This window comes from Eublepharis macularius, chromosome 18, assembly GCF_028583425.1.
Source record: "Eublepharis macularius isolate TG4126 chromosome 18, MPM_Emac_v1.0, whole genome shotgun sequence".
NCBI lineage: Eukaryota > Metazoa > Chordata > Lepidosauria > Squamata > Eublepharidae > Eublepharis > Eublepharis macularius.
The window spans coordinates 12,043,474-12,066,584 of NC_072807.1; the positions used below are offsets into that span (position 1 = coordinate 12,043,474).

The following is a 23,111-nucleotide window of genomic DNA, read 5'->3' on the forward strand; positions in this document are numbered from 1 at the left end:
GGCCCGGGCCTTGGATTCCGCTGCGGCCTCCACGGGGCGTCCACTGAGGGTGGCAGCCGGGAGGGCCAGCAAAGGCCGGGCGGAGGCAGGCCTGGCGGGGTGGCGGCCGCTCCGAGCCTCTCTCTCCGCGGGCCGAAGGCAGGCAGGGGGCGAGGGGGGCGCCGGCCCGACCAGCCAAGGGGCCCGGGGAGAGGCCGGGCGCTCGGCGGGCTGGAGGGAGAGGCCGGAGCGCGCTTGGCGAGGGCCGGCGAGGGAGAGGAAGTGGGAGACAAAAGCGCGCGGATGAAAGGGCTGCGGCGGCGCTTTCTTTTCCTCGGCGCTGGGCGAGGAGGGGCTGTTTTGCATCCCTTCACGTCAGCCCTGCCTCGTTCCCTTCTTCCTTCCTTCCTTCCTGCCAGAGAGAAAAGCGAGCGGAGAAAGGGAGCCAGCCCACCGCGCAGCCAGCCAGCCAGCCAGCGGCGCCCGGAGCCGGAGCCGCCCCAGGAGGCCAGGCCGGGCGAGGCGAGGCGAGCCCCGCCGGCCGGCCGGCCTCCCGTCCCCGAAGTAGGCTTGCCCGCCCCCTCGCCAAGCCTCTTCGCCGGCCCCAGGGTGAGTGAGGGGGGGAGCGAGCGAGCGAGCGAGGGCCTGCGGCAACAGGCCCGAGGGGCGCGCTCCCCGGAGCGCCGGCGGGGAAGGCGAGGGGGAGCCGGGAGCAGCCATGGCGCCCGGCGAGAGGGCGGACGGAGCGGCGCGCGCGTCCCGCCGGCCTCGCCTCGCCTGGCCCGGCTCCAGCGCCCGGCACGTGGGGGCGCCCACGCCGCTCGGCCCCTTCCCGCCCCGCGGGTGCCTCGGCGCGGCCGCGAAGTTTGGCTGGGCCGGGGAGGGCCCGGGAGGCTCCGGCGGGCTGGGCGCGGGACCTGTTGCCGCTCGCCAGGGCCGGCGGGAGGGGGCGAGGCCCGCCGAGAGGCCGCCCAGCCGCGGCCGCAGGGCAGGCCAACTTTCCCTGGAACTCTGCCCCGGGCTTGGGGGGCTCGCTGGGAAGGCAGACCCGCTCGCTCCTGTGCCAGCAGCGCTGCGGCCGTGCGCGTAAATGCAGCCGGGCAGCCCTGTGCGCTCGGGCTCTGCGGGGAAAGCCCCGGGCTGGCCCGAAAGAGCCGCGGAAAGGGGTTGGCGAGGACCGGCAGAGGACGAGGCCCCGCGGCGCCCCCAGTGCCTCCCTTCTGGCGATGTTAGGCGGGCCTGGTGGACTCCCCTGTCCTAAGGGAAAGACTTCCCCGGACCTCGGGTTTCCAGCGCGGGGGACAAAGGGCTTGAGCAACGGCTGCAGCCCTTTCGCTGCCTGCCCCACTGGGAGCAAGGCTTTCCCAGCGAAGGCTGGTCCGCACTGCTGCCCCTCTCTGCCCTCTTCCTCTTTCCAGATGTACCCAAAGATGGAAAAGTAGGAAGATGCAGACCACAGACTCAGGCCTCTCTAACAGCAGAAGAGGAGAAGCCCTGGCAAGCAAGGGGGGCAAGACTAGCAAAACGAGAAGAAATAGGTCAAGATGGGTAGCCGTGTTAGTCTGTCTATAGCAGCGGAAAAGAGCAAGAGTCCAGTAGCACCTATAAGACTCACAAAAGTTGTGGTAAGGGATGAGCGTTTGTGAGTCACAGCTCACTTCTTCAGATACCAAGACTAGAGGAGGTTTCAGCCAGATAGATTTTGGAGCAATAGTAATCCGTTAATATTCCTGTACAACGTGGTCTCATTGCTCAAAGCACGTTGTCTACGTGATCTCAGTTTCTCCCTCATAGAGAACGGCACAGAGGCTCCACGGGGTGTCCCAAGTCCGTATCTCTTGGCTCTGAAGGGAAATTTTACAGCTAATAAGAAAGCGGCAGCCGCAGGAGATGTGCATCGCTTTGGAAAATCCAAAGGCCACTTGCATGAGAGGGCACAAACCAAAACCTTCTCTGCTTCTTTTGGGGTTCCCTATAATTTGGCTATTAAGTGGCAAGCGGCTGGACTCCTTTCATGGGTAAAGTTGCAATTTCATTTGTCACAAAAATGTTTTTTCTTTCTTTCTTTGGCCTCTGCAGAGTTCTCTGAGCATAGCAATGCGTAGCAAGGAGAGAGCCTGTGAGACAAGAGGGCTCCCCAGGTATGAGGGGAGGCCTCCCTGGGGTACATGGAGAGTGAAATGCTAGGGGTGCGTGTGGCAGAGCTTCAGTGCTGCAGCTTTGAGAACTCTGTTAACTGTGGGAGCAGCAAAGAGCCATTGAAGCGGAGGGAGCAGTTACCCAGCGCAGCCTCTCCTTCCCTAGCTGGCTGGTTTTGGAAGGAAGTTGTAAATGGCCCTTTTCTAACATTGGTGGGCCAATCCGCAGGATCTTACGTAGCCCTGGAATGCAGATGGGCTTCTGTAATCTTGGCTGCTGAACAACTAGGTTGCTGCCTCCTGGGCCAGTAGAGCAGGTCTAAGATGAGGAGGGAGAAACTACTGTAGGAGGGGCAGTTGGCATCTCTTTGTAAAGGAAGAGTTGGACCCCACTGCCCGCTTTCCCTTCTTCTGTGACATAGTGAGAGAGGAAATCAGATGACCTGGTGGCTAGAGAGTCAATTGTGGTGGTCCTGGTGTGGAGAGCAGGGCTTTTTTGTGTAAAGGTTGAGACAGAGAACCACAATTGAGTATTGCTCCAAATGTTGTACAAATCAATAAAGAACCAGTATACGAGTTTAATCAAACAGTAATTAATACCAAAATGCAGTTAAAAACCGTAACAGGTGTGGTTCAACATATTAGTACTATATCATTGTATACTGGGCTTTTTTTCTCGGAGGTGGTGGAACTCATTAGGTTGCAAGCACAGGGGGCAACTCCTGGCAGGAGGTGGTGCCCCGGTACCACATGCATGCACGCAAAGTGTGCACACTCTCCCAGGACCGCACAATGACGTCACTTCGGGTCAGCTGGAACAAGGGGGGAGTTTTTAAAAGTTTAAAGCGCCCTCGGAGAAAATGGTCACATGGCTGGTGGCCCCGCCCCCTTATCTCCAGACAGAGGGGAGTTTAGATTGCCCTGCGCGCCGTGAGCGGTGCGGAGGGCAATGTAAACTCCCTTCTGTCTGGAGATCAGGGGGTGGGGCCACCGGCCATGCGACCATTTTCAAGAGGTGCCAGAACATTCAACTGCGTTCCAGCTCAAAAAAAGGCCTGATTGTATATTAAAATGAACAGTTTACAACTATATGGTTATTGTGTATGTGTTATATGCTGTCAAGTCTCCTCCAACCTATGGCAGCCCTGTGAATGAAAGACCTCCAAAACATCCTATCATGAACAGACTGGCTCAGATCCTGCAAACTGGAGGGCGTGGCTTCTTTTATTGAGTCCAGCCATCTTGTTTTAGGTCTTCCTCTTTTCCTACTGCCTTCTACTTTTTGTAGCATTATTGACTTTTCCAGAGAATCTTGTCTTCTCATGATGTGACCAAAGTACGATAGCCTCAGTTTTGTCATTTTAGCTTCTAGGGAGAATTCACTACATGTCACTATATGTATTAGAATCAAATGTGTGTCCGCTTAAGGCCTTCCTCTATGGTATGATCTCAGGAGATGCACTCCATAAATATAACCATTAAATATAAAAAGCCTGATTGTGCACAAAGTGGGCATAGAGATGTTGTATAGTCGTGGAATGAATATATTCCAACCCTCCCACAAAAAAAAGTTCAACATGGGCAGCTCATAGAAATGGTAATATTTTCATTTACCCAGGGCTTTTTTTCAGCCGGAACACAGTGGAATGGAGTTCCAGAACCTCTTGAAAATGGTCACATAGCTGGTGGCCCCGCCCCCTGATCTCCAGACAGAGGGGAGTTGAGATGGCCCTCCATGCCGCTGAGCGTGGAGGGCACGGAGGCATGGCGCAGAGGGCAATCTCAACTCCCCTCTGTCTGGAGATCAGGGGTTGGGGCCACCAGCCATGTGACCATTTTCTCTGAGGCCAACCCACTGAGTTCCACCACCTCTTTTCCCAGGAAAAAAACCCTGCATTTACCCATGATTCTCCTTACATAATGAACCTTTTCTGATATGGTTATGCACTCTCTGTTTGATATGAATGTTCTTGACAAGGCCGAAGGAGTTTCATGGGAAGATGAAATATTTGATAAATATATAATAATACCTGTATATTTTTATACTGTTAATGTTATTATACAATGATATGCTACTAATACTTTGAATCACACCTTTACTGTTTTTAATCTCATTTTTCTGTTATTATTTGATTAAATTTTAGTACTAGTTCCTTACTGATTTTTACTACATTTGGAGCAATACTCGATTTTGTTTTTCTGCTTCAGCCTTTTTGTTACCCTTTTGTTGAGTTGTGTTTCTCCCCACCCCCCCCACCCCCTTTCTCTTTTTTTCTTTGCTTCTTTGTACAACGATCAAAAAGCACGGCTTTCTCCAAGTAAAGCACCTTCTATCTGTTCCAGTTTCATTCATTGTTTCATAGGGGTCAGGGAGAATCAATTTTAAACATTGTTTATTCTTTGTGTGTAGTTAGCACAAATTTTCTTTAGTCTCTTCAATAGAAAACACTTTTTTTTTTGCTTGCAACTTCCTCTCCTGTTTCAATTGGGATTTTATTTTATTTATTTACATGTGTTATTTACAGTCGGCACCTTTCTCACTGAGACTCAAGGCAGATGGCACTGTGTAAGTCAGTACGATCCGTGGCTGGGACCTCCAATAAACAATACAACAGAGTATCGATTGCAGAAATAGGGTATAGAAATAGGGTGATGTTCTCTGGGAATATCTCCCCTTCGGTAAAAGCTCCTCCCTGCTAAGCTTCAGATAGCATCCTCTTTTCTTGCACAGCTGGCTCAGGAAGGTGTAAATGAACTTTTCATCCTTTCCTGGAATCTTGAAACGGGTTAAGGAACACGGGTAAGGGGAGCCCAGCCCTGGCGTACCTCTCTGCACTCCATTTCAAAAATTTCCTCCCAGCTGGCCTGACTTCCTGCCTTGAAGCCTAGTGGAGAGAGAATGCAGAAATGAAACTCTCAGTAACAAGCTTAAGGGGCAGGAGGGATGAGACTTAGTTCCCATTGCAATCCAGGTTCTGTTTTCGTGTAAGGACAGGCTAGCCCCCCCCCCCTGTGAATGATACATAAATCTCCCCAATTGCTCCTGAACAGTATACGGACGCTTCTCTTCCCTTGGCCAACATCCAGTCATTGCCTCCTTTTAAGTAAAAGGAGCGATCTCGGAAATTTGAGATTCCTCAGTCATCTGTCACATATAGCTGTCAGCGCTTGTTCACAGCTCTCTCATGGTTCCTCCCCCCTTCTTTTTATTGGAATTAGGGGGAGCAGGAGTCCCTCCTTTAAACTGCCAGAGCGTCTCAGAAAGTTCACCCTGTGAGGAGGAGGCAATCATCAAACCAATTTAGGATTCAATAGCAGTGAGGGCCAGGAGGCTGTCAACCTGTTGGGACCTGAGGAGGTCACAGCAGCTCATCCCAAGACACAGAAGCCCTAGACTCTGCTCAGCCCTGGAAGCCAGAGGTGCACCTGTCAGAGTGCCCCCCCCCCTGCTCAGGACCCTTCAGAGTAGCCGCAGTATGCCAAGGGCAGAGCAGCTGGGGGGCCCAAACGGAAGCCGTGGGCAGATGTCCCAACTGACACACAAGGCCGCGTGTCTAGTGGTCCTTCTGAGGACAGGCATCTACCTGAAGGCCCAGATCAGGGCTGCTAAAGCTGGGCTGCAGAGCTGGCTAAGGCTCCTTAGTAGCATCCTTGGCTGTGCAGTTGTACTCTCTCCTCCCAACTTTGAGAGAGCAGCTTCTCTGCGCTTCCGTCATCTTGCCTGGATCCTGACTGGACAGCTCCCTTTCCCTGCAGCAGCTCTCTGCCATTTGCCCTCCTGGATTTGTCCCAATGGGGAGCGTCTGGTTTTGTTTCCCCCTCCATGCACTCTGCAGAGGCTTGTCTTCTGCCTGCTTTTCAGGGGTTCAAGCAAAGCACGTGCCTCTCTCCGTTGCCTGTTGTAGTGTGCTGTAGTGTTGTAGTGTGCCTGTTGTAGTGTAGCTTCCGACTCTCCTCTCTTCCCCAGTCTGCAGAACTTGTTTTCAGGGAGTACACGCCAAATGTTTGCCCTGGCTGACTGGCTGGCCAGTGAGAACAGAATATCAGGCAAACAGTACTTGCTTTTGCTTATGTAGAATCAAGGAAATCGTCCTCAAACTAGTGGGAGAAAGTGGAAACACTGCACAGAAATACCTATTGGGACTGTTCTCACTGGTGGAAATGTTGGCGAACTTCTCTGGCTGCAAGATATGCCTGTGTCTGCTAGGTTGTGCTGTCCCCTCAACGTCTTTCCCATGTGCAGTGGTGAAAGCAGACACCAAAACACCAGAATAATTTCCATCCCGAAGATTTCCAGAAATTACCTACTGCTATTATTTATTTTTAGTAATTGGATTTAGTATAGTAAATATATGAAAGAACAGAGGTGATTCAGCTCTGACTTTCATTAGCTGATTTTTGAATGCACGTCCCTGTTATTTGAAACTTGAAACGGATCAGGAGTTCAGAATGTCAGAGGCTTGGGTCTTGAAATGCATGTTGAGGCTCTCACAATAACTGGGACACGTGTGAAACTGCAGCTGTTTTCCTGGCCTTCCCAGCTGATCCCATAACGCCCCCCGCCCCTTTTTCCATCTTTGGAATAATATTGGAACTGTGACCAAAGGCTCTAGTTCGCATTGGCCACCCCAGGTGATCAGATGCAGGAATGCAAAGGGGAGGAAGGTGCTAGAAAGACAGAAGGAGGGCTGCTTGCTTGTTCTAATTTTATCTTTCCTGTTCCACTCTGCTTAGCTCTGCCTGTGCCTGTCTACAAGGCAGTTCCTGCATGGACATCTCATATTTTGCAGCACCCCTCCCCTTGCCTAGCAGGAGCATTTGCTGTGTTGATTGCCTTTGGGTTGTTTTGCATTTGGATACGTTTGCCTGCCTTCTGCCTAGCTGCTGAGCCTTTTCTCTCCTGCCCCCTTTGTAGCGTTCTTGCTTCTTGTCGCCTTCCCTCTGTCCTGTGGGTTCTGCCTGGCAGAAGTGTCAGCCCAGCCGTTCCCTAGCAGTGCCTGCTGGGGGTGGTCAGGAGAGGTTCCATCGGAGCAGGATTCTTTCCAGGGTCCAATCTGGCAGCTGTTCCATGAATCTTCTTGGGGGGGGGAAGGTCACTTGGGGTTCTGTGTGTTGCTGGGGGACAGCAATGCAGTTAAAAGGAAGGAGAGGGACGGAAAAGAAAGGTCTGTCTTGGAGAGGTCGTTCTATGGCTTTATTGCTCTAAAAGGCTGAAGCAGGGATGCTTTATTTATTTATGCTATTTATGCTATTTATAATCTGCCCTTCTCACTGAGACTCAGGGCAGATTGCACAGTGTAATCAACAGCTGGGGTCATTCAATAAACAATACAGTAAGGTACGCACAGCAAAAAATTGAAAAGAAGCATGCCATTCAAACACAGGGATGCAGAATAATTTAACGTGACCTATTAGAAGACGCAGAAACTATTCAGTAAGAATAGGTCTATATCCACAGACAGGACTCGGTAGTATAGTCTACAGTCCTTGTTCCTTAACCAAAGCAACTCTCTGAACTATTTCCTTACAGCACAGCCCTATTACCTGTGTAAGAAGGCCCTCCGGAATAATTCGGTTTTGCAATGTTTGTGGAAAGCCAGGAGAACAGGAGCTGTCCTGACCTCTTCAGGCAGGCCATTCTGTAAGGTGGGGGCCGCTGCAGAGAATGCACGTGTGCAGAGAGCGGTTGGTTTTGCCCATTTGCGGGAAGGCACCTGCAGAAGGCCCCGTTCAGTTGAGCAAAGCTGCCGTGGCAGAGCACAGGGTGAGAGGCAGTCCTGCAGATACGAGGGACCAAGGCCACAAAGGGCTTTGTATGTGAGGGCCAAAACCTTGAATTGAGCCCAGTAGCTCCCTTTTCTGACTCACGTTCATTTATTCGCGTTATTTTGCTGAGTCTTTCCCCCGAGCTCATTCCTTAACTAGACTTTTGAGCGCGAGCCCCTTTGCACAGGTTTCTTTCCCAAAGGATACCCCCCGCTATTCTGTGAGTGGCTATTTTTGGCTAGAGTGTAGACACTCTTCTGTAGACGCTTTAGATACTCTTGTGGAAGTATCTAAACTCTTTGGTTTCAAGGCAATGGCTGATAGGCTGTCTGTTGTGGGTGAGTTATCCTTCCGATTGAAAAATCTTGATGATAACCTATAAACTGGAAAGGTGAGATAAACTAGGAATCCTTTGGTTGTTGTGGATTTTCCGGGCTGTATAGCCGTGGTCTTGGCATTGCAGTTCCTGACGTTTCGCCAGCAGCTGTGATTGGCATCTTCAGAGGTGTAGCACCAAAAGACAGAGATCTCTCAGTGTCACAGGGAGTGTCTTGGTGCTACACCTCTGTGTCACAGGGTCTCTGTCTTTTGGTGCTACACCTCTGAAGATGCCAGCCACAGCTGCTGGCGAAATGTCAGGAACTGCAATGCCAAGACCACGGCTATACAGCCCGGAAAATCCACAACAACCATCGTTCTCCGGCCGTGAAAGCCTTCGACAATACAGGAATCCTTTGTTCAGCAGTCGGGTAGATTCTGTCTGCGACACCTTCTCTATGGCTGTCCCTTGGCTCTGGTGCTCTCTGAGTGCCGCAGTTCAGTGCTTTGAGCAGCGTACGGCTGTTCTTATTCATTTGCCTACTCCCCTTTTAATGCCATGTAAGTGGATGGGACATCTGTACATTCCGCAGCAGTGAATTCCATAAGGACGCTAACATTTCTTTTGTGTATTCTGACTTTGCTGGGTGCCCCTGAGAAAAAGTTCTCTTTCCAAGCGTTCTCCCCACCTCCAAGCACAACTTCATCTCATTGTGGTCTAGTAGGCACAATGTCAGATTCAATCTGGAAAGACCTGGATTCAAATTCCTACTCTGCGATGAAGTCATGGGGAGACCAGCTACTTTCCCTGAGCCTAATATTCTTCGCAGAGTGATAATTGAGGATAAAATGGCAGAATTGGAGAACCACGTGTGCCCCTCACCGTGTAGAGGAAGTATAGAATAAAAAGACAGTTTATTCAGGTCTTTGGGAATCATTTTCACAATTGCATAGGATAACTAATTACCTTTGTGTCTGTTCAAATATAAGCTTTTCCCTACATAAGCTGTGACTGCTGTAGCAAGCTTAAGTAAAGTAAATCTCATATTTGGACTGTGTGATTAAGTGATTGGACTGTAAATCAGCACTCTGCTGGTTCGAATCCCACTACTGCCATGAGCTCAGCAGGCAGCCTTGGGTAAGCCACTCCTCTCAGACCCAGCTCCCTAAGTTGGATTTGAGGATGATAATAATACTGACTCTATTTACTTCTCTGAGTGGGGTACTAATCTGCCCAGAAGGGTGGTATATAAGCACATCATTATTATTCAAATTATTAATTTATTTTTGCTCTTATGAACTTCTCGGGCACTTTTCTGAAAATGAGAAGATGCCCTTCAGCTTTAAGGCTGAAAACCAGATTTCAGCGCCTTGCAAAAGTCTAGATAGATGTAAGTTATCTAAGCCTATGCTCTTGAGCTAGACATTCACATTCCATCAAACCTTAACCAGTACACACCTGCATGGCAGTCTTCCTTCTGTATCTTGCCCCTCATGGATTAGACCTTCTGTCTGTGTTGGGTGTGGCACTGGAAAAGGCATTTGATGAAGGATGTTCAGTATTTTGAAATGTGCTCCCTTGGGTGGGTAGGGGGGAGAGAGAGAGACTTTGCCTTGGGGAGCCTCAGGCATTTCTGGCTGGTGGGCTCAGCTGCTGAGCTGGCTCCCGATGCCACCTCCAGGGATTCGGCTCTGGCCAAATGAAGCTCAAGTAATGCAAAAGTCGTGTTCATTACGGAACAACACAAGTCAAACGTGATCCTCACAAGAGGTTAAGCGAAGAACATGTTGCAAGTGATTGGCCTAGCTTCATGTCCTGCCCACCAGTTGCCTTCTTGAAGCTCTGCTACCCACCTGTGGATTCTTCATGAAGAAGAGGAGTACAGTATTCCTTGAGGCCAGTGGGAAGGGCACTAGGTGATAGAGGTCTGCTTGGGCTCTGTTGGCCCTGCTGCAGAAAGGAAAGTGTCTTTGCCTTGGCTCTTCGAGTTTTACTACTCTTGTCCAGTGTTCTCACTCGTCCACCTCTGCTTAGCTTAGGGCAGGCATCATAGAATTCTGGCTATTTTGTGCCAGAGGCTAGTGGGTCACAGACTGAAAATGAGAAGAAGGCCTCTTTAGTCCTTGGTTAAGTAGTTGATTTGATGCCCTCTGATGTTCAGACCAGCAGTGTCAATATTTATGCGGCTGCTCCTAAAGCAACTCCTGTGATCCTGAGTCTTCCGTCAGGAAACTGACCCTTCTCAAGAACGCCTAGTCTTGCAAACCAGAGGCAAAATGAAAATAGGAGTGATTCATGTGTTTTAGAAGGGCTAGCCCACTTCACCAGAGCAGAGGCTTTCCTCCCGGCTGCCTCGTCCTGTTCGTGAGCAGTGCGCACGGGCATTGGCCATCTCTACTAACGGGTTGCCCAAGATTGTTCTTGAGCAACTTAGTGGCATCTCTTGTCTCCCTTGAGAAGGAGCAGCTACGGGCGCTGCACTGAAACCAGAGGTGGAAGAATGAGGGGGACTTCCTTCCCTCTTGGCCCTTGAAAGTTGGGCTGGCCTGGGGTGGGGAAGCGAAACAGAAATCTTGGCCTAGAGGAGAACTTATGTCCCAATATGGCTGAGCTTTAATGTAATAACATGTTATAAAGTACAGTAAAGTCAGACATTTGTTTTAAAAAAATTTAAAGTATCCAACATTTTGTAAACAAATTCTTATGGTTTCACTTATAAGCATTAAACCAATCCCCAGTTGTCTCGGAGGCTATTGAACTCCCTGGATAAGAGTTTGTGAGATTGTCCTTGTGTGAATTCTGGATCCCTCGGATCCATGACCCCCCCTGCTCCCCGAACTCCAGAACCCACAACGAGCTCTCTCCAAAGCTCTGGTGCTCTGAAGCTAGCTTTTTGGAGGTGCACACCAGCTGTCCTTTGCAGGCTGTTCCAGCCCCACCAGCCTTCTGTGCCTGCTTCCTGGGCCCTTGGAAGGTTAGGGGCAGCTGCCTGCATAAGCAACTGAACGCCTCCCAAGTTATCCAGCTGGCTTTGGATCCCACCTGGTTAACCAAGCATTCTGCGGTGAGCCAGAAGTATTCATTGAAAGGTAGATGGGCCGGTGAGGAGGTGAGCTGCTGAACCACTTGTGGGGTTTGAACTTTTTCCTTCTTGACTCTGTGAGTCCTTTGAGGGTCAGATCGAGGCCTCCCCTGTCTGACCGGGAAGTTTCAGGGGAGGCAACCTGCCTGGAGTTGCTGATGGCCTTTTCTTTACCTGGGGGCTGTTTCTTATATCCTCAGAATCTCTATCCAACTATTTATAAAGGAGAGCATTTCCCATAATGTGTAGGATGCTTTGTCTGTTTAAGAAGCCGTAGAGCATTTTATTTATTGTGTTTTTGTGGGGGAAGGCTAAGAGGGGGATTCTTAAAAATGGCTTTGTCTCTCATTTGGCCAGATTGGTTTTCTACCCGGTTGAGAATTCACTTTCCTCCCCCCCCCCCACCACCATCCTGCAAAAGAGGGAGAATGTAAAAAAGAAAAAGTTGACAGTGAGTGGCACACCATGTGAAGCAGAGGTCATTTTGTGTAGCTGTTTCTTTTCAAGGGTTCTCCCTCCCTCCCTCTTTCCCCGCTTCCATGTACGCTGGGTACAGCCTGGAAGCATTCTTTCTTTTCAGAGCTGCTCTGCTTCTCTCTCTCCCTCCCTTCCCCCTCTCCTTTATTTTTCTTCCCTTTTCATTCTGTTTCTCTCCACCCCCTTGAGGCTCCATTTTTTCTTCTTTCCTTGTTCCTCTATTCAGTTCCCCCCCTTCCCTTTTGAATAGCTTTTCTATTTTCAGAGCGGACAGGGAACATGAAGGAAGAGAAGTCATTTATGCAAGGGGGGACTTGAAAGTCTCTCTTTCTCTTCCTTTCTTTCCATTTATTTCAACAAAAAAAATATTCAAGGCAGAGAACTAGGTGTCTTTGAACAGGATTTTGCAAGAAAGCAAAGCCCCTCTTCCCTTCTCTTGTGACCCCATGTCTTTTCTCCCTATCAAGGCATGCAGCAGCTTGGAGGGTATTTACACTGGGGGAGTGGCTCAGTCCCCCACCCCACTAGACCCACAGCCCCAATCCAATTTGGATCCATTCCACGCCTTGCTCAGCTGCCTTTCTGTATTAAAGAAAATACGAGAAGATCCATTTTCAGAGCTCCATCCCACCCTCCCAAGTTGCGTCCTACCCAAAAAGGAGATGGTGTCTCCTTCTCCCAAGAAATTTGCAAAGCACGCTGCTATGATGCTCAGAGGCAGGCCTCTGTGTGTCCTGCTTTCTTTTCTTTGGTACACAAAACAAGAATGGGGAAAAGAGGCTCACACCTGCCTATTCTCTTGGCAGCTTCTGACATTTTCACCGCTGGTAAGATTGGCTTTGCCTGTTGTGCCTCTGCACCAACGGCAGCCACAAGCAAGGGAGCAGGAGGCATGGGGGACACTGTCTCCAGGGTGGCTCCACTTGGCTTGGGTGACAGTGCATGTATGTGGGTGGGGGGGCAAGGAGATGGGGACTTAGGATACTTGGATTGTATGGATGGCTTTTGTGTTGGGGAGGGGTGCCAGCACTAAGGAGGGGTGCCCTGAGACTTAGAGACTTTTGAGATCTACATTGCTTAAAGCGTTGGCTAGTTCATGTTAATCAGAATTTAGTAATTAGGCAAGCTCTGGCAGAACGCCATGGATACAGGCCCTCCTTTGTTCTTTACAATGACATCTCAGCCAGTTACCAGCGCTTGAATTTCATTGTTGAATTACAGCCTCTTAGGAGTAATTAGGTGCCTTTTGTAGTGCTGATAATTCTTCGCTTTGGGGAAAGGATTCAGATTCTCCATTCCTAACAGAGATGTCTGGCTTGCAGGTGGTAGAGCTGGGAGACATTGTGCAGCAGGCTCTATATTTTGGTTCTACCAAAGGTATTTTCAGGAGTTGCAAACTACAGTCCTGTTTCTGATCTTGGTAAACTTTTGGAGATGACCAACGTTTTATGTTGGCTGACCCTGTCTAGACGTGACAACAGCACAATCTTTGGTCCTGATTCTGCCTGGTACAAGAAAGCCTCACCCTTCCCGAGATGGTTCTTCTACTCTATGTGTCCATCATAGAATCCTGGCCCTTCACAAACGTATCAGCCCTTTTCACCTGGGAGGAAGAGGAGGGGCAGAAATATGGATGCGAGAAGGGCGATTCAATCAATAGGGCTTCTCAAACAGCTGGCCTTAGTTGCTAAGAGTGGAGCTGTCATATGTGGACTGGAATGGGGGGGTCTCTCTGCGTTGCCTGATGAGAGAGAGAAAAGCATCTAAGGAATGCACACGCGCACACCACGATGTAAGACTGGACTTTTGGAAACAAAGTGCCAGATTAGCAAGACTTGATCCAGGGAGGCAACGATTCGGATGTGTTTAACAAGTCTGCCAAGAAAACGTCATGATGCAATGACCCTCCATGGGTCAGTAATGTCTCGGTGCTTGCACAGGGGACTACCTTTACCTTTTCATGTGGTGGTTAGTATGCAGGCATAAAAGGGATGTTCCTGGAGGGAGGGTGGTGTTTGAGGGCAGGGGGTATACGTGCGAATTCTGTAAAACAAGACCAAAAGGTTGAGCAAGCCTAGTTTATGTAAAGAAGGTAAAGCCAGGGAGAGGGAGCACTCAATCTCTCTGTGCACCTTGGCAGCCACGTGGAGGAGCCTGTAAGGCTGAAATGTGGATGTGTGGAAGAGTGCTGCTGTGGGGCATGAGGCTGTCTGTCTGTCTTCTGAGCTGAGCAGGGAGAGTGAGCCAAGGTTAGGAAGACTGAAGGAGACCCTGGAAGGCAAACCTGGCCAGGTCTGGAAGGGCTTCCTGGAGCAAGATTCAAGAAGAATGTCAGGCTTTCCTCTAGAGTAAGGAAGAAGGGAGGGCTGGGGGAGACTGACGAAAGAGAGAAAAGAGAGAGATAAGAGGCAGAGAGGACAGCAGAATCACCAAGCGGAGAGAGGTGTTGCTAGGGAAACAGAAAGAATGAGAGAAGCAGAGAACCAAAGGAGAGAGGAGGCTCAGAAATGCAGCAGAGAAGGGAGACTGGATTCAAAGACAGCAGCGTTTGGCAGGAGGGGGTTGCAATGGAAAGTGAATTAGAAACCCTGAAGTGGCACTGCTGGTGTGGGGGGGGGGAGGCAGGCTGTGCAGAGAGGGGAAGGTCTCAGGGGCTGGGCTGGGGGCTGGGTCACAGAGTGCTCTTGGATTGTCCGTGAATGCTGTCCCAGGAGGGGAAGGGGAAGCAAAGCTGTTTCTCTTTGTGTGTGAAGTTTGTTGAGATGTAGATACTTTTCCTAGCACTGCAGCTGAGAATGCTCAAAAATGGGTCAGGCATCGAGGTCACACTGTGGGTCACGTGTAGAGGGTTGCTTTTTCTTGTTCCTGGATAACATGCGAGAGCCCCGGGTTATATGGGCAAGGATAGGGGAGAGTGCCGGCTTGGCATGCAGAACGTCTCTGGTTCAGTCTCTGGCATCTCCAGTGTGAAAGTCCTCTCTACCTGAGTATGGATTTAAAATATTTATATGCCCCCTTTCCACCCAAAATAGGGTCCCCAAGGCAGCGAACAACAAATATGAAAACATTAAAATAACGTTTAAAATGTATATGTAAATGCAATAAAAACATAAACACACACACAAATCAGAGCTGCAGAGGCATCTGAAGAAGAGAACTTGATTCTCGAAAGCTTATGCTAAAATAAAATTGGTTAGTCTTAAAGGTGCTACTGGACTCTTTTTGATTTTACAAATCAGAGCGGAAGCCAATAAGAGGGAAACCCCAAATGAAATAACGTCTTCACCTGCAGTCAGAAGACAACAACAGGAGGAGACAGGGCAAGATTTGGGTCCAGCAACACATTGTTTGTGTTATTTATAGTCCACCTTTCTCACAGAGACTCAAGGCAGATTACACAGCATGAGATTTGTACAGTCAATATCATGGACATTTCCATAAACAATGCCAGAGGGTAAATAAATACAAGTTTACAAAGACATAGCATTAGCAGGAATCCAATACAGGGTTGAAGAAATGATGAAACAGAGCATAAGCAATTCGAGGACTGACATTAGACAACATATAACCATGCAGTACAGTCATACTTAAAGCACAGGTAGCACGTACCTAAAGCAACAGTACGTAAAGCGACATAGTGGTGAAGTCTATGGTCCCTAACTCATTAGCGAAGCATCTGAGACCTCCTCCCTACAATACAGTCCTCCTACCTGAGCAAAAAGGCCTTTTTGAGTAATTCTGTTTTGCATCATTTGCGGAAAGACCTTAAAGACCCCCTAGGTTTCCAGTCTGCAGAGGGGCCAGGAGCTGGTGTTGCAAAGGGTGATTTGGGGCAGGGTGACATTGGAGAGTCTGGGTCGGTTGGTTGCTTCCAAAGACGGCTGACACAAGAGCATTGTTGGCTTGCCACTTGATGGTTGTGAGTGATGTCACTATGGGCCCCAGTGCTGTTGCTAAGCTCTCAGCTTGTTGGAGATGGTCCTTTGGGGGATTTCCTCATCTGAGGAGGCTAACTAGCTATTCCAGCACGGCACCAGCCCCAGGTCAGCAGTGCATTGGCATCTAGTACATAGGGATTTACATCAAACTCTTGTAGCATTTTGCCTTTTATTGAAAAAATGGATAGACTCCAGCCAGCCTTTGTTTCTTGGATTTATGTTGCTACTGAGAAGCCCATCTTTCTCCTCAACTTACTAGCTCTGACTCTGAAACTGGACTTGGCCGGAATGCTTGGACAGAAATTCCCCTCCCTTCCTCTCCTATGGTCATACCTTTCTTACCTGAAGTTGTGTGCTTCCTTGCGTACCGGTCATTGAAAGCTTTTCATTTGGTTGAGTTCTTTGGTTTACCTGAAGCATGGATAAATTAAAGAGTCCTTTTCAAGGGCTAAAAAATTGACCAAAGGATCTGCGATTCCTGGAGGACAGCAATTTATGTCAGAGCAAAGCTGTAGCCAGGGTAGGGCCAGTAGGTGCACTGTCTATCCTCCCCCCCCCTCCAACACCTAAGAATCTTTTTAGGCTTTTACGTTTGAGGCAGGAAAGTTTCCTTGTAAAGGAGGAGAGCTTTGTTTTACGATTCCCTTCACTGTTTTGTCAGCTGTGCTCCAAACTCACTCCACCACCCTGCCCGACTCTGCAAGCTTTCGCCATTTTTAAGACCACGATAATTGAAATGAAAAATTCCCACATGCAGAAGGAGAGATCAGGGGAAACTGAAGGGTGTGATTCTTTATTTAAAGAAGGCAATCATGAAAAAAGCTGATTTAACGCCATTTCTGACATTATCAGCTGAAAGATGGCATAATACACAAAAATTCTCAGGCCTGCTGAGGTTTTTCTGAAGGCTGCAAACTGGAGAATTTGGGCTCTTCCATCATACCCAGAAATCAATCAGATCTCTATCCCATGCATACACACTCACACATAACGACATGCAGTCCAGTGAAGTTTTATGGAACTCCAAAGCTTGCTCACTGATTATTTTGGTTGGTCCTTAAAAGGTTTGGCACGATTGACGTTTTTAGGATTAAAAAAGTTTACCAGAGAATCGCTAGTTTTACAATAACTTCTTTGACCCAACCCCGCCCGCTGCAACATAGCAGTTTGTAATGATTTTAAGTGTGTGTGTGCTTTAAATGCTTGGTGTGTTACAGAAGAAGAATGGGGGTGAAAGAGAGGGATGAGTGAGTGAGGTGATTGGTTGATGACTGAGAGCCAAACTACAAGAGATGCCTGACACGTGGAGGACATGTGTCAATTTCCCCTAAGTTTCCATGGGAAATGTAGTGAGAAGGAACCCCTGTCAGAGAGAAGAGAGAGAATCCCCCCTCCCTGGCAGAGGTTCTTTCTCTAGGCGTCTCATCTAGTCTGCCTGGCTCCTTCTCATCATTGCCAATGCCCTCGGCTCCCGAATGCATTTAGGGGAGCAAGGGGAGCACGCTGGCAGCGGCGAGAGGGAAAGTAAGCCCCACCAACGGGCTTCACTTTGGAGCCGCTGTCCTTGCTGGGCAGCCCCAAGGGGGAACAAGGACATTGCTGACCGTCCCTGGAGCCTCTCTCCCGGCAAACCGGCTCTTAGTTGCCCACAAGGCTCAGCCCTGGCATCCCAGGGACGCCCCTGGAGCCAGCCTCCCCTTTGGCTGGACAGCAGAAGAGGTGAGGTTGCCTCCTCTTTCCCTGCCCTCCAGTCGGCGGCTGGCTGCGCTGCTGCTGTGACAGGCAGTGGAGGGCCAGGCCAGGCTGTGGCAGTGCAGCGAGGCTGGGGTGAATGGTACCCACCAGGATCCTCCTCCTCTGCAAGGGCCAGTGGTGGCAGCGGCTGCTTGGGCTGCTTATGCTTGGGCAGCATGAAGGGCGAGGAGGAGGAGGCTGGCAGCTGTGTGGGGCTGCTGGGGAGTGGCAGAGGCCTGGTGGGAGGCAGCCTGGAGAAGAGCCACAGTGCCTAGGAGTAGAAGGAGCAAGGCAACCCCCAAATGCACTCAGGAGCCAAACAAACTAGATGAGACGCCTATAGAAAGAACCTCTGCTAGTGGAAACTTGTGGGAAACTGACGTGTGTCCTCTAAGAGCAGGACCACAAGTGACGCCTGACACAGGTTGGACACTTGTCAACTTCCCTCAAGTTTTGATGGGAAATGTAGGCAGCTTGGCGGAATGTTGGACAAGTGACAGTTGAAAAGTCCATTGGACAGCAGTCAGAGAGTCAAGCTGCAAGACCAGGATGCCTACATTTCCCATCAAAACTTGAGGGAAGCTGACTAGTGTCCAACCTGTGTCAGGTGTCACTTGTGGTCCCGCTCTCAGTTCTGAGAGTATAGGTGGAGTTAAGAAGTGTGAGTGGAGTGAAATCTGATTGGACAGCTGCAGTACTCTAGGGGCAGAGTGAACTGCAGTTTTTTTAGTTACTGAGCGGAGAGAAAAGTATTCATTCTGGGCAAAGCAGGCAACCTGTGTGGAAGCCTGAAAGGACCCTCATTCTAGTTCAGTCAAGCCATTTGTGTGAAGCCTGAACTGTGTTTCTGAGAGAAAAATATTCATTCTGGGCAAAGCAGGCAACCTGTGTGGAAGCCTGAAAGGACCCTCATTCTAGCTCAGTCAGGCCATTTGTGTGAAGCCTGAACTGTGTTTCTGAGAGAAAAATATTCATTCTGGGCAAAGCAGGCAACCTGTGTGGAAGCCTGAAAGGACCCTCATTCTAGCTCAGTCAGGCCATCTGTGTGAAGCATGAATTGTGTGTTTCTGAGAGAAAAATATTCATTCTGGGCAAAGCAGGCAACCTGTGTGGAAGCCTGAAAGGACCCTCATTCTAGCTCAGTCAGGCCATCTCTGTGAAGCATGAATTGTGTGTTTCTGAGAGAAAAATATTCATTCTGGGCAAAGCAGGCAACCTGTGTGGAAGCCTGAAAGGACCCTCATTCTAGCTCAGTCAGGCCATCTCTGTGAAGCATGAATGTGTGTTTCTGTGAGAAAATATTAATTCTGTCTAAGTCAGGCAAACTGTGTGTGCACCTGCAAGAGTAAGTCTGTGTAAATCTGAGTGAGAGATTATCTAAATCAGGCAAGCTTTGTGGAAAGGCCTGAATGAATCTAAATCTGTGTGGAGTTTATTCTCTTAAAGAATACCTGTACAGAAAATAAGTTTGTGTGACTGAGCCTATGTAAAGAAACTATAAGAACAGATAACTATCTTTGAAACCACCAAGCTTAAGAAATAGTGTGAAACTAATACACTTCATGTAATAAGGTTTATTTTGGTTTTTTTGTTCACCCCAGAGCATATGTGTTTTCGATATATCCTAGTCTTATCCCCAGGGCCTAACACTGGGGCATATTATTCAGGGAAAAATTAAATTAACTAGTTTGGAATTGAATTCCTGGTGGTGAATTGAATTCCAGAGGGTAAAATAACAAGAGGGTTTAAGGCACCAAATTGAACGATATGATAGGAAGGGAGTCGTGACACAGTTGTTTTGGTGAGCCAGCGTAAATAGATTCTCCTGGCCCAACGTGCATATCTGGCAAGATGACTGATGGCTTTACTTCCTCATTTTTGCAGACACTGAAGCTCTGCTTGATGGTGTGCAATATGGACCGGTTTGCCGACTCTGGAACACAGACAGAGGCTGTTGTGGTTTTGTCTCTGGCCCAAGCTGCAGTCCTTGGCTTGGTGACTGAGAACGAGGTGTTCGGTGCTACGGTCAGTCCCGGAGGCTTTTTTCCAGGCTTTGCTAGCGAGCTGGATGACGCTGCAACGGTTGAGCCAGAGCAACTGGGCAAGGACTGTGCCCAGGAGAGCGAGGGCCGCGGGCCGGCAGACCTGCCTGAGGAGGAGGGCCTGGAGGCAGAGACGCTCTTTGGGAAACATGCCCGGAGGAGGAAGCGCCCCCCCGTGAGGCTGGTGCCCAAAGTGAAGCACGAGAAAAGGGAGGGGGAGCAGAGCGAGGTGGGGGCCGAGTCGGCCGTCCCAAGTGAAGACAAAGAGCAGCCAGATAGCCCTGCTGTGGGTGTGGAAGAGCCCAGCCATGAGCAAGCTGTCCAGAGCAGCACCACCAAAATGATTGATCTCAGCACGTTCAGCCGGAAGCCACGGCGCCTCCGGCCCCTACGAAGGCCCCCACGCCATGAACTGTCCCCTGCAGAGCTCCAGGAGAGCCCCCCCAGTCCGCCTCTGGCCAGTGCACCAGAGAGTGTAGAGGCCCTGCCCAGTGACTATGGCTTCCAGGGCAATATGCCTGCCTTGAGCCATGCAGAGGAGCACACGCTGGACTCGCTCCCAGAGCATGACAAGAGTAAGCCAGGCTTTGCGTGGCAGGAGCCCCTGGACTTCGAGGCAGAGTCCCACGGCGAACACAGCAAGAAGGCCCAGCTGGACCGCTTGGACATCAACGTGCAGATTGACGACTCGTACCTGGTGGAGAAGCGGTGGCAGTGCCGCCTGTGCGAGAAGTCGTATACCTCCAAGTACAACCTGGTGACGCACATCCTGGGCCACAATGGCATCAAACCCCACTCCTGCCCGCACTGCAGCAAGCTCTTCAAGCAGCCTAGCCACCTGCAGACCCACCTGCTCACCCACCAGGGCACCCGGCCCCACAAGTGCCAGGTGTGCCACAAGGCCTTCACCCAGACCAGCCACCTCAAGCGCCACATGCTCCTGCACTCCGACATCAAGCCCTACAGCTGCCGCTTCTGTGGCCGAGGCTTTGCCTACCCCAGTGAGCTAAAGGCCCACGAAGGCAAGCATGAAAGTGGGCGCTGCCATGTCTGCGTGGAGTGCGGCCTGGATTTCTCCACTCTCCCCCAGCTGAAGCGCCACCTGGCTACACATCAGGGGCCCACCCTCTACCCCTGCCCAGAGTGCAACAAAGCCTTCCACTATCGCAGCCAGCTGCAGAACCACATGCTCAAGCACCAGAACGTGCGCCCCTTTGTCTGCACTGAATGTGGCATGGAGTTTAGCCAGATCCACCATCTCAAGCAGCACTCGCTGACCCATAAGGTAGGCAGGCAGGGACACAAGGAGCCCACGGGGCAAGGAACCAGCCCTGCCATTGCTGCATAGGGGGTGGAAGACCCAGGGCCAATGGGGAGAGGGGGGTTGGGGCAAGAGGGGGGTGAGGCAAACTGCACAATTTGTTTCATGTGTTTGGGTTGGATCTGGGGATGAGAGAATCCTTGGCTGAGGGCCCAAAGGCTTCCTCCGCTGCCCCATAGAAGGACATGGAAAACTGTGCTTGTGTGTTTGTGATGGGGCTGTAGCAAGGACCCTGGAGAAGGCACGGTCTGTTACTTAGAGCTCAAAAGTGAGCCGTGGCCTCTGCAGTCCCCTGAAACTGGGAGCTGCTCCTCCAAAGCAGAGTTGGCTTCTCGGGAAAGAGCCGCAGCCCACCTTCTCCAGCCCCTAAGGTGAGGCCTGCTTGTGTCCCTTCTGCCTTCGGAGCGGGCCCTCAAGGGGGAGCTGGAGCTGCCGGGCTCCTGGGCTCTCTCCTCACGGCTCCAGAAGCCACTGTGAGCATTGCTGCCCTCGGGCAGAAGCTGCCTGGCTGTTCCGGTGCTCAACGTCTGTCTGTTGCTGCTTTCAGGGCGTGAAAGAATTCAAGTGTGAAGTGTGTGGCCGGGAGTTCACGTTGCAGGCAAACATGAAGCGGCACATGCTGATCCATACCAGCGTGCGCCCCTACCAGTGCCACATCTGCTTCAAGACTTTTGTGCAAAAGCAGACACTCAAGACCCACATGATTGTGCATTCGCCAGTCAAGCCGTTCAAGTGCAAGGTAGAGGTTGCCCACCGGATGGTGGCATGCAGTGAGCAGGAGCCAAGGCAGGGCTGGGGGTGGTGGTGGTGGATATAGGTGGCCCAGGCTGGCAGCAAGCCAGGGCTGTGTACAGTGGCAACTCAGGGGGAAATTGGCTTGCCTGCAGAAGCCAACAAGAGCCTCCAGGCAATGAAGGGCCATGTCTAGAGCATGCTGCAGTGTACACCACCTGTACAGATCCTGGAGTGCTGGGCTTCCCAAGCCACATAGGGCTGAGCCGGGATTTTGAACTCGGTGGTTGGAGCTAGGAGTTGGCAGAGGAATCTGCCGGTGTGAAGTCTGTTGTGCTTCAGAAGCAAGCCTGGGCTCCTCTTCTTTCCCTCTCCCAGGTGTGTGGGAAATCTTTCAACCGCATGTACAACCTGCTGGGCCACATGCACCTCCACGCGGGCAGCAAGCCCTTCAAGTGCCCTTATTGCTCCAGCAAGTTCAACCTGAAGGGGAACCTCAGCCGCCACATGAAGGTCAAGCACGGTGTGATGGACATTGGCCTGGACAGCCAAGGTAGGTACAGGGAGAGGTGAGCCAGCAGCTGGTAAGGACCTCCCTCCCAGCAGCCTTGCAAGGCAGGAACAGAACAGCTGTGCTGCAGCTCCCTTTGGAGGCCACCTTAAGGGTCGCTTGCCAAAGGCCAGCAGCGGAACCTACAACCCTTCCCCTGGCGCTGCCCTTCAGCCTGTTTTCTGTTGTTCCCCCACCAGATCCCATGCTGGAGTTGACCACTGGAGACCACACGGACCTGGATGGGCAGCAGGAGATGGATGACTACGAGGAGGAGGAGAATCCCTATGAGTACGGGGTGGGGGGGAACCCCACGAGTGAGTCAGCCTTGGCAGAGCAAGCCATGAAGGAAATGGCCTATTACAGCATGCTGTAGTGGGCTGGAGGGCGGGTGCTGGGCTTGGCGAGGAAGAGCCACCAGTGCCCCCGTCTGGGTTTTGCTGGGCAGGAACCGCTTCTGAGCGGTGGAGGGGGGCACTTTGCCCCCATAGCTCCAGCTCCTCTGCATTGGCCGTGGACCCCTCTGAGAGTCCCTTTAGCGAGAGACTCTTCTCCTCCCACTGGAATGGGCCTTTTGTCTTACTACCTCCCAGAGCCTCCCGCAACAGCAAAGCCCCTCTCTGCATCAGTACCAGGAGGAGCAGCTGGTCCCAGGGAGGGTTCGAGGCAGACCAAGGCCGGCAACAAAAGGCTCCAGGGGTGCCCCTCTCCCACCCCAAGCTGCCAGGTCGTGCAGCTCTCCCTTATGAACTACCTCTGCCCCACACCAAAAAAGAAGTGGTCCTAGGGCAGTGGGCTTGCCCAAAGGCCTGTGGAGCAAGAGAGCACCCCTGCCCTGTCCCTTTGATGGCAAAACTGCTGTACCGAAGAGGATGTCGCTCAGTGAAATTATAGCATCATCTCCACGAAATGGACCATTGCCCCACATGTGCATAGATCTACTGTGTTTATTTTCCTGTTCTGAAGAAGTTCGGCAATAAAGGAATAGTCTTTGGCTGACGCAAGTGGTTGGTGGAGGGGAAGCGTCACTGCG

The 23,111-nt window shown here is 50.9% G+C and overlaps 1 protein-coding gene across 1 annotated transcript; it reads left to right on the forward strand.

The window, feature by feature from the left end:
- The first annotated feature begins 426 nt into the window (after positions 1–426).
- On the forward strand, positions 427–23,069 carry ZNF710 (zinc finger protein 710). Its single transcript, XM_055002787.1, has 5 exons — positions 427–588; positions 19,318–20,760; positions 21,344–21,535; positions 21,907–22,081; positions 22,279–23,069. The coding sequence occupies exons 2-5, from the start codon at positions 19,336–19,338 to the stop codon at positions 22,452–22,454; spliced, it is 1,968 nt and encodes a 655-aa protein (XP_054858762.1). The 5' UTR covers positions 427–588; positions 19,318–19,335; the 3' UTR covers positions 22,455–23,069.
- The last annotated feature ends 42 nt before the right edge of the window (positions 23,070–23,111 follow it).

Coding starts and splice junctions, on each gene's coding strand:
- ZNF710 (XM_055002787.1), top strand. CDS start 19,336: ATGGTGTGCAATATGGACCGGTTTGCCGACTCTGGAACACAGACAGAG. Junction 20,761..21,343: donor AGCACTCGCTGACCCATAAG/GTAGGCAGGCAG, acceptor TGCTGCTTTCAG/GGCGTGAAAGAATTCAAGTG. Junction 21,536..21,906: donor TCAAGCCGTTCAAGTGCAAG/GTAGAGGTTGCC, acceptor TCCCTCTCCCAG/GTGTGTGGGAAATCTTTCAA.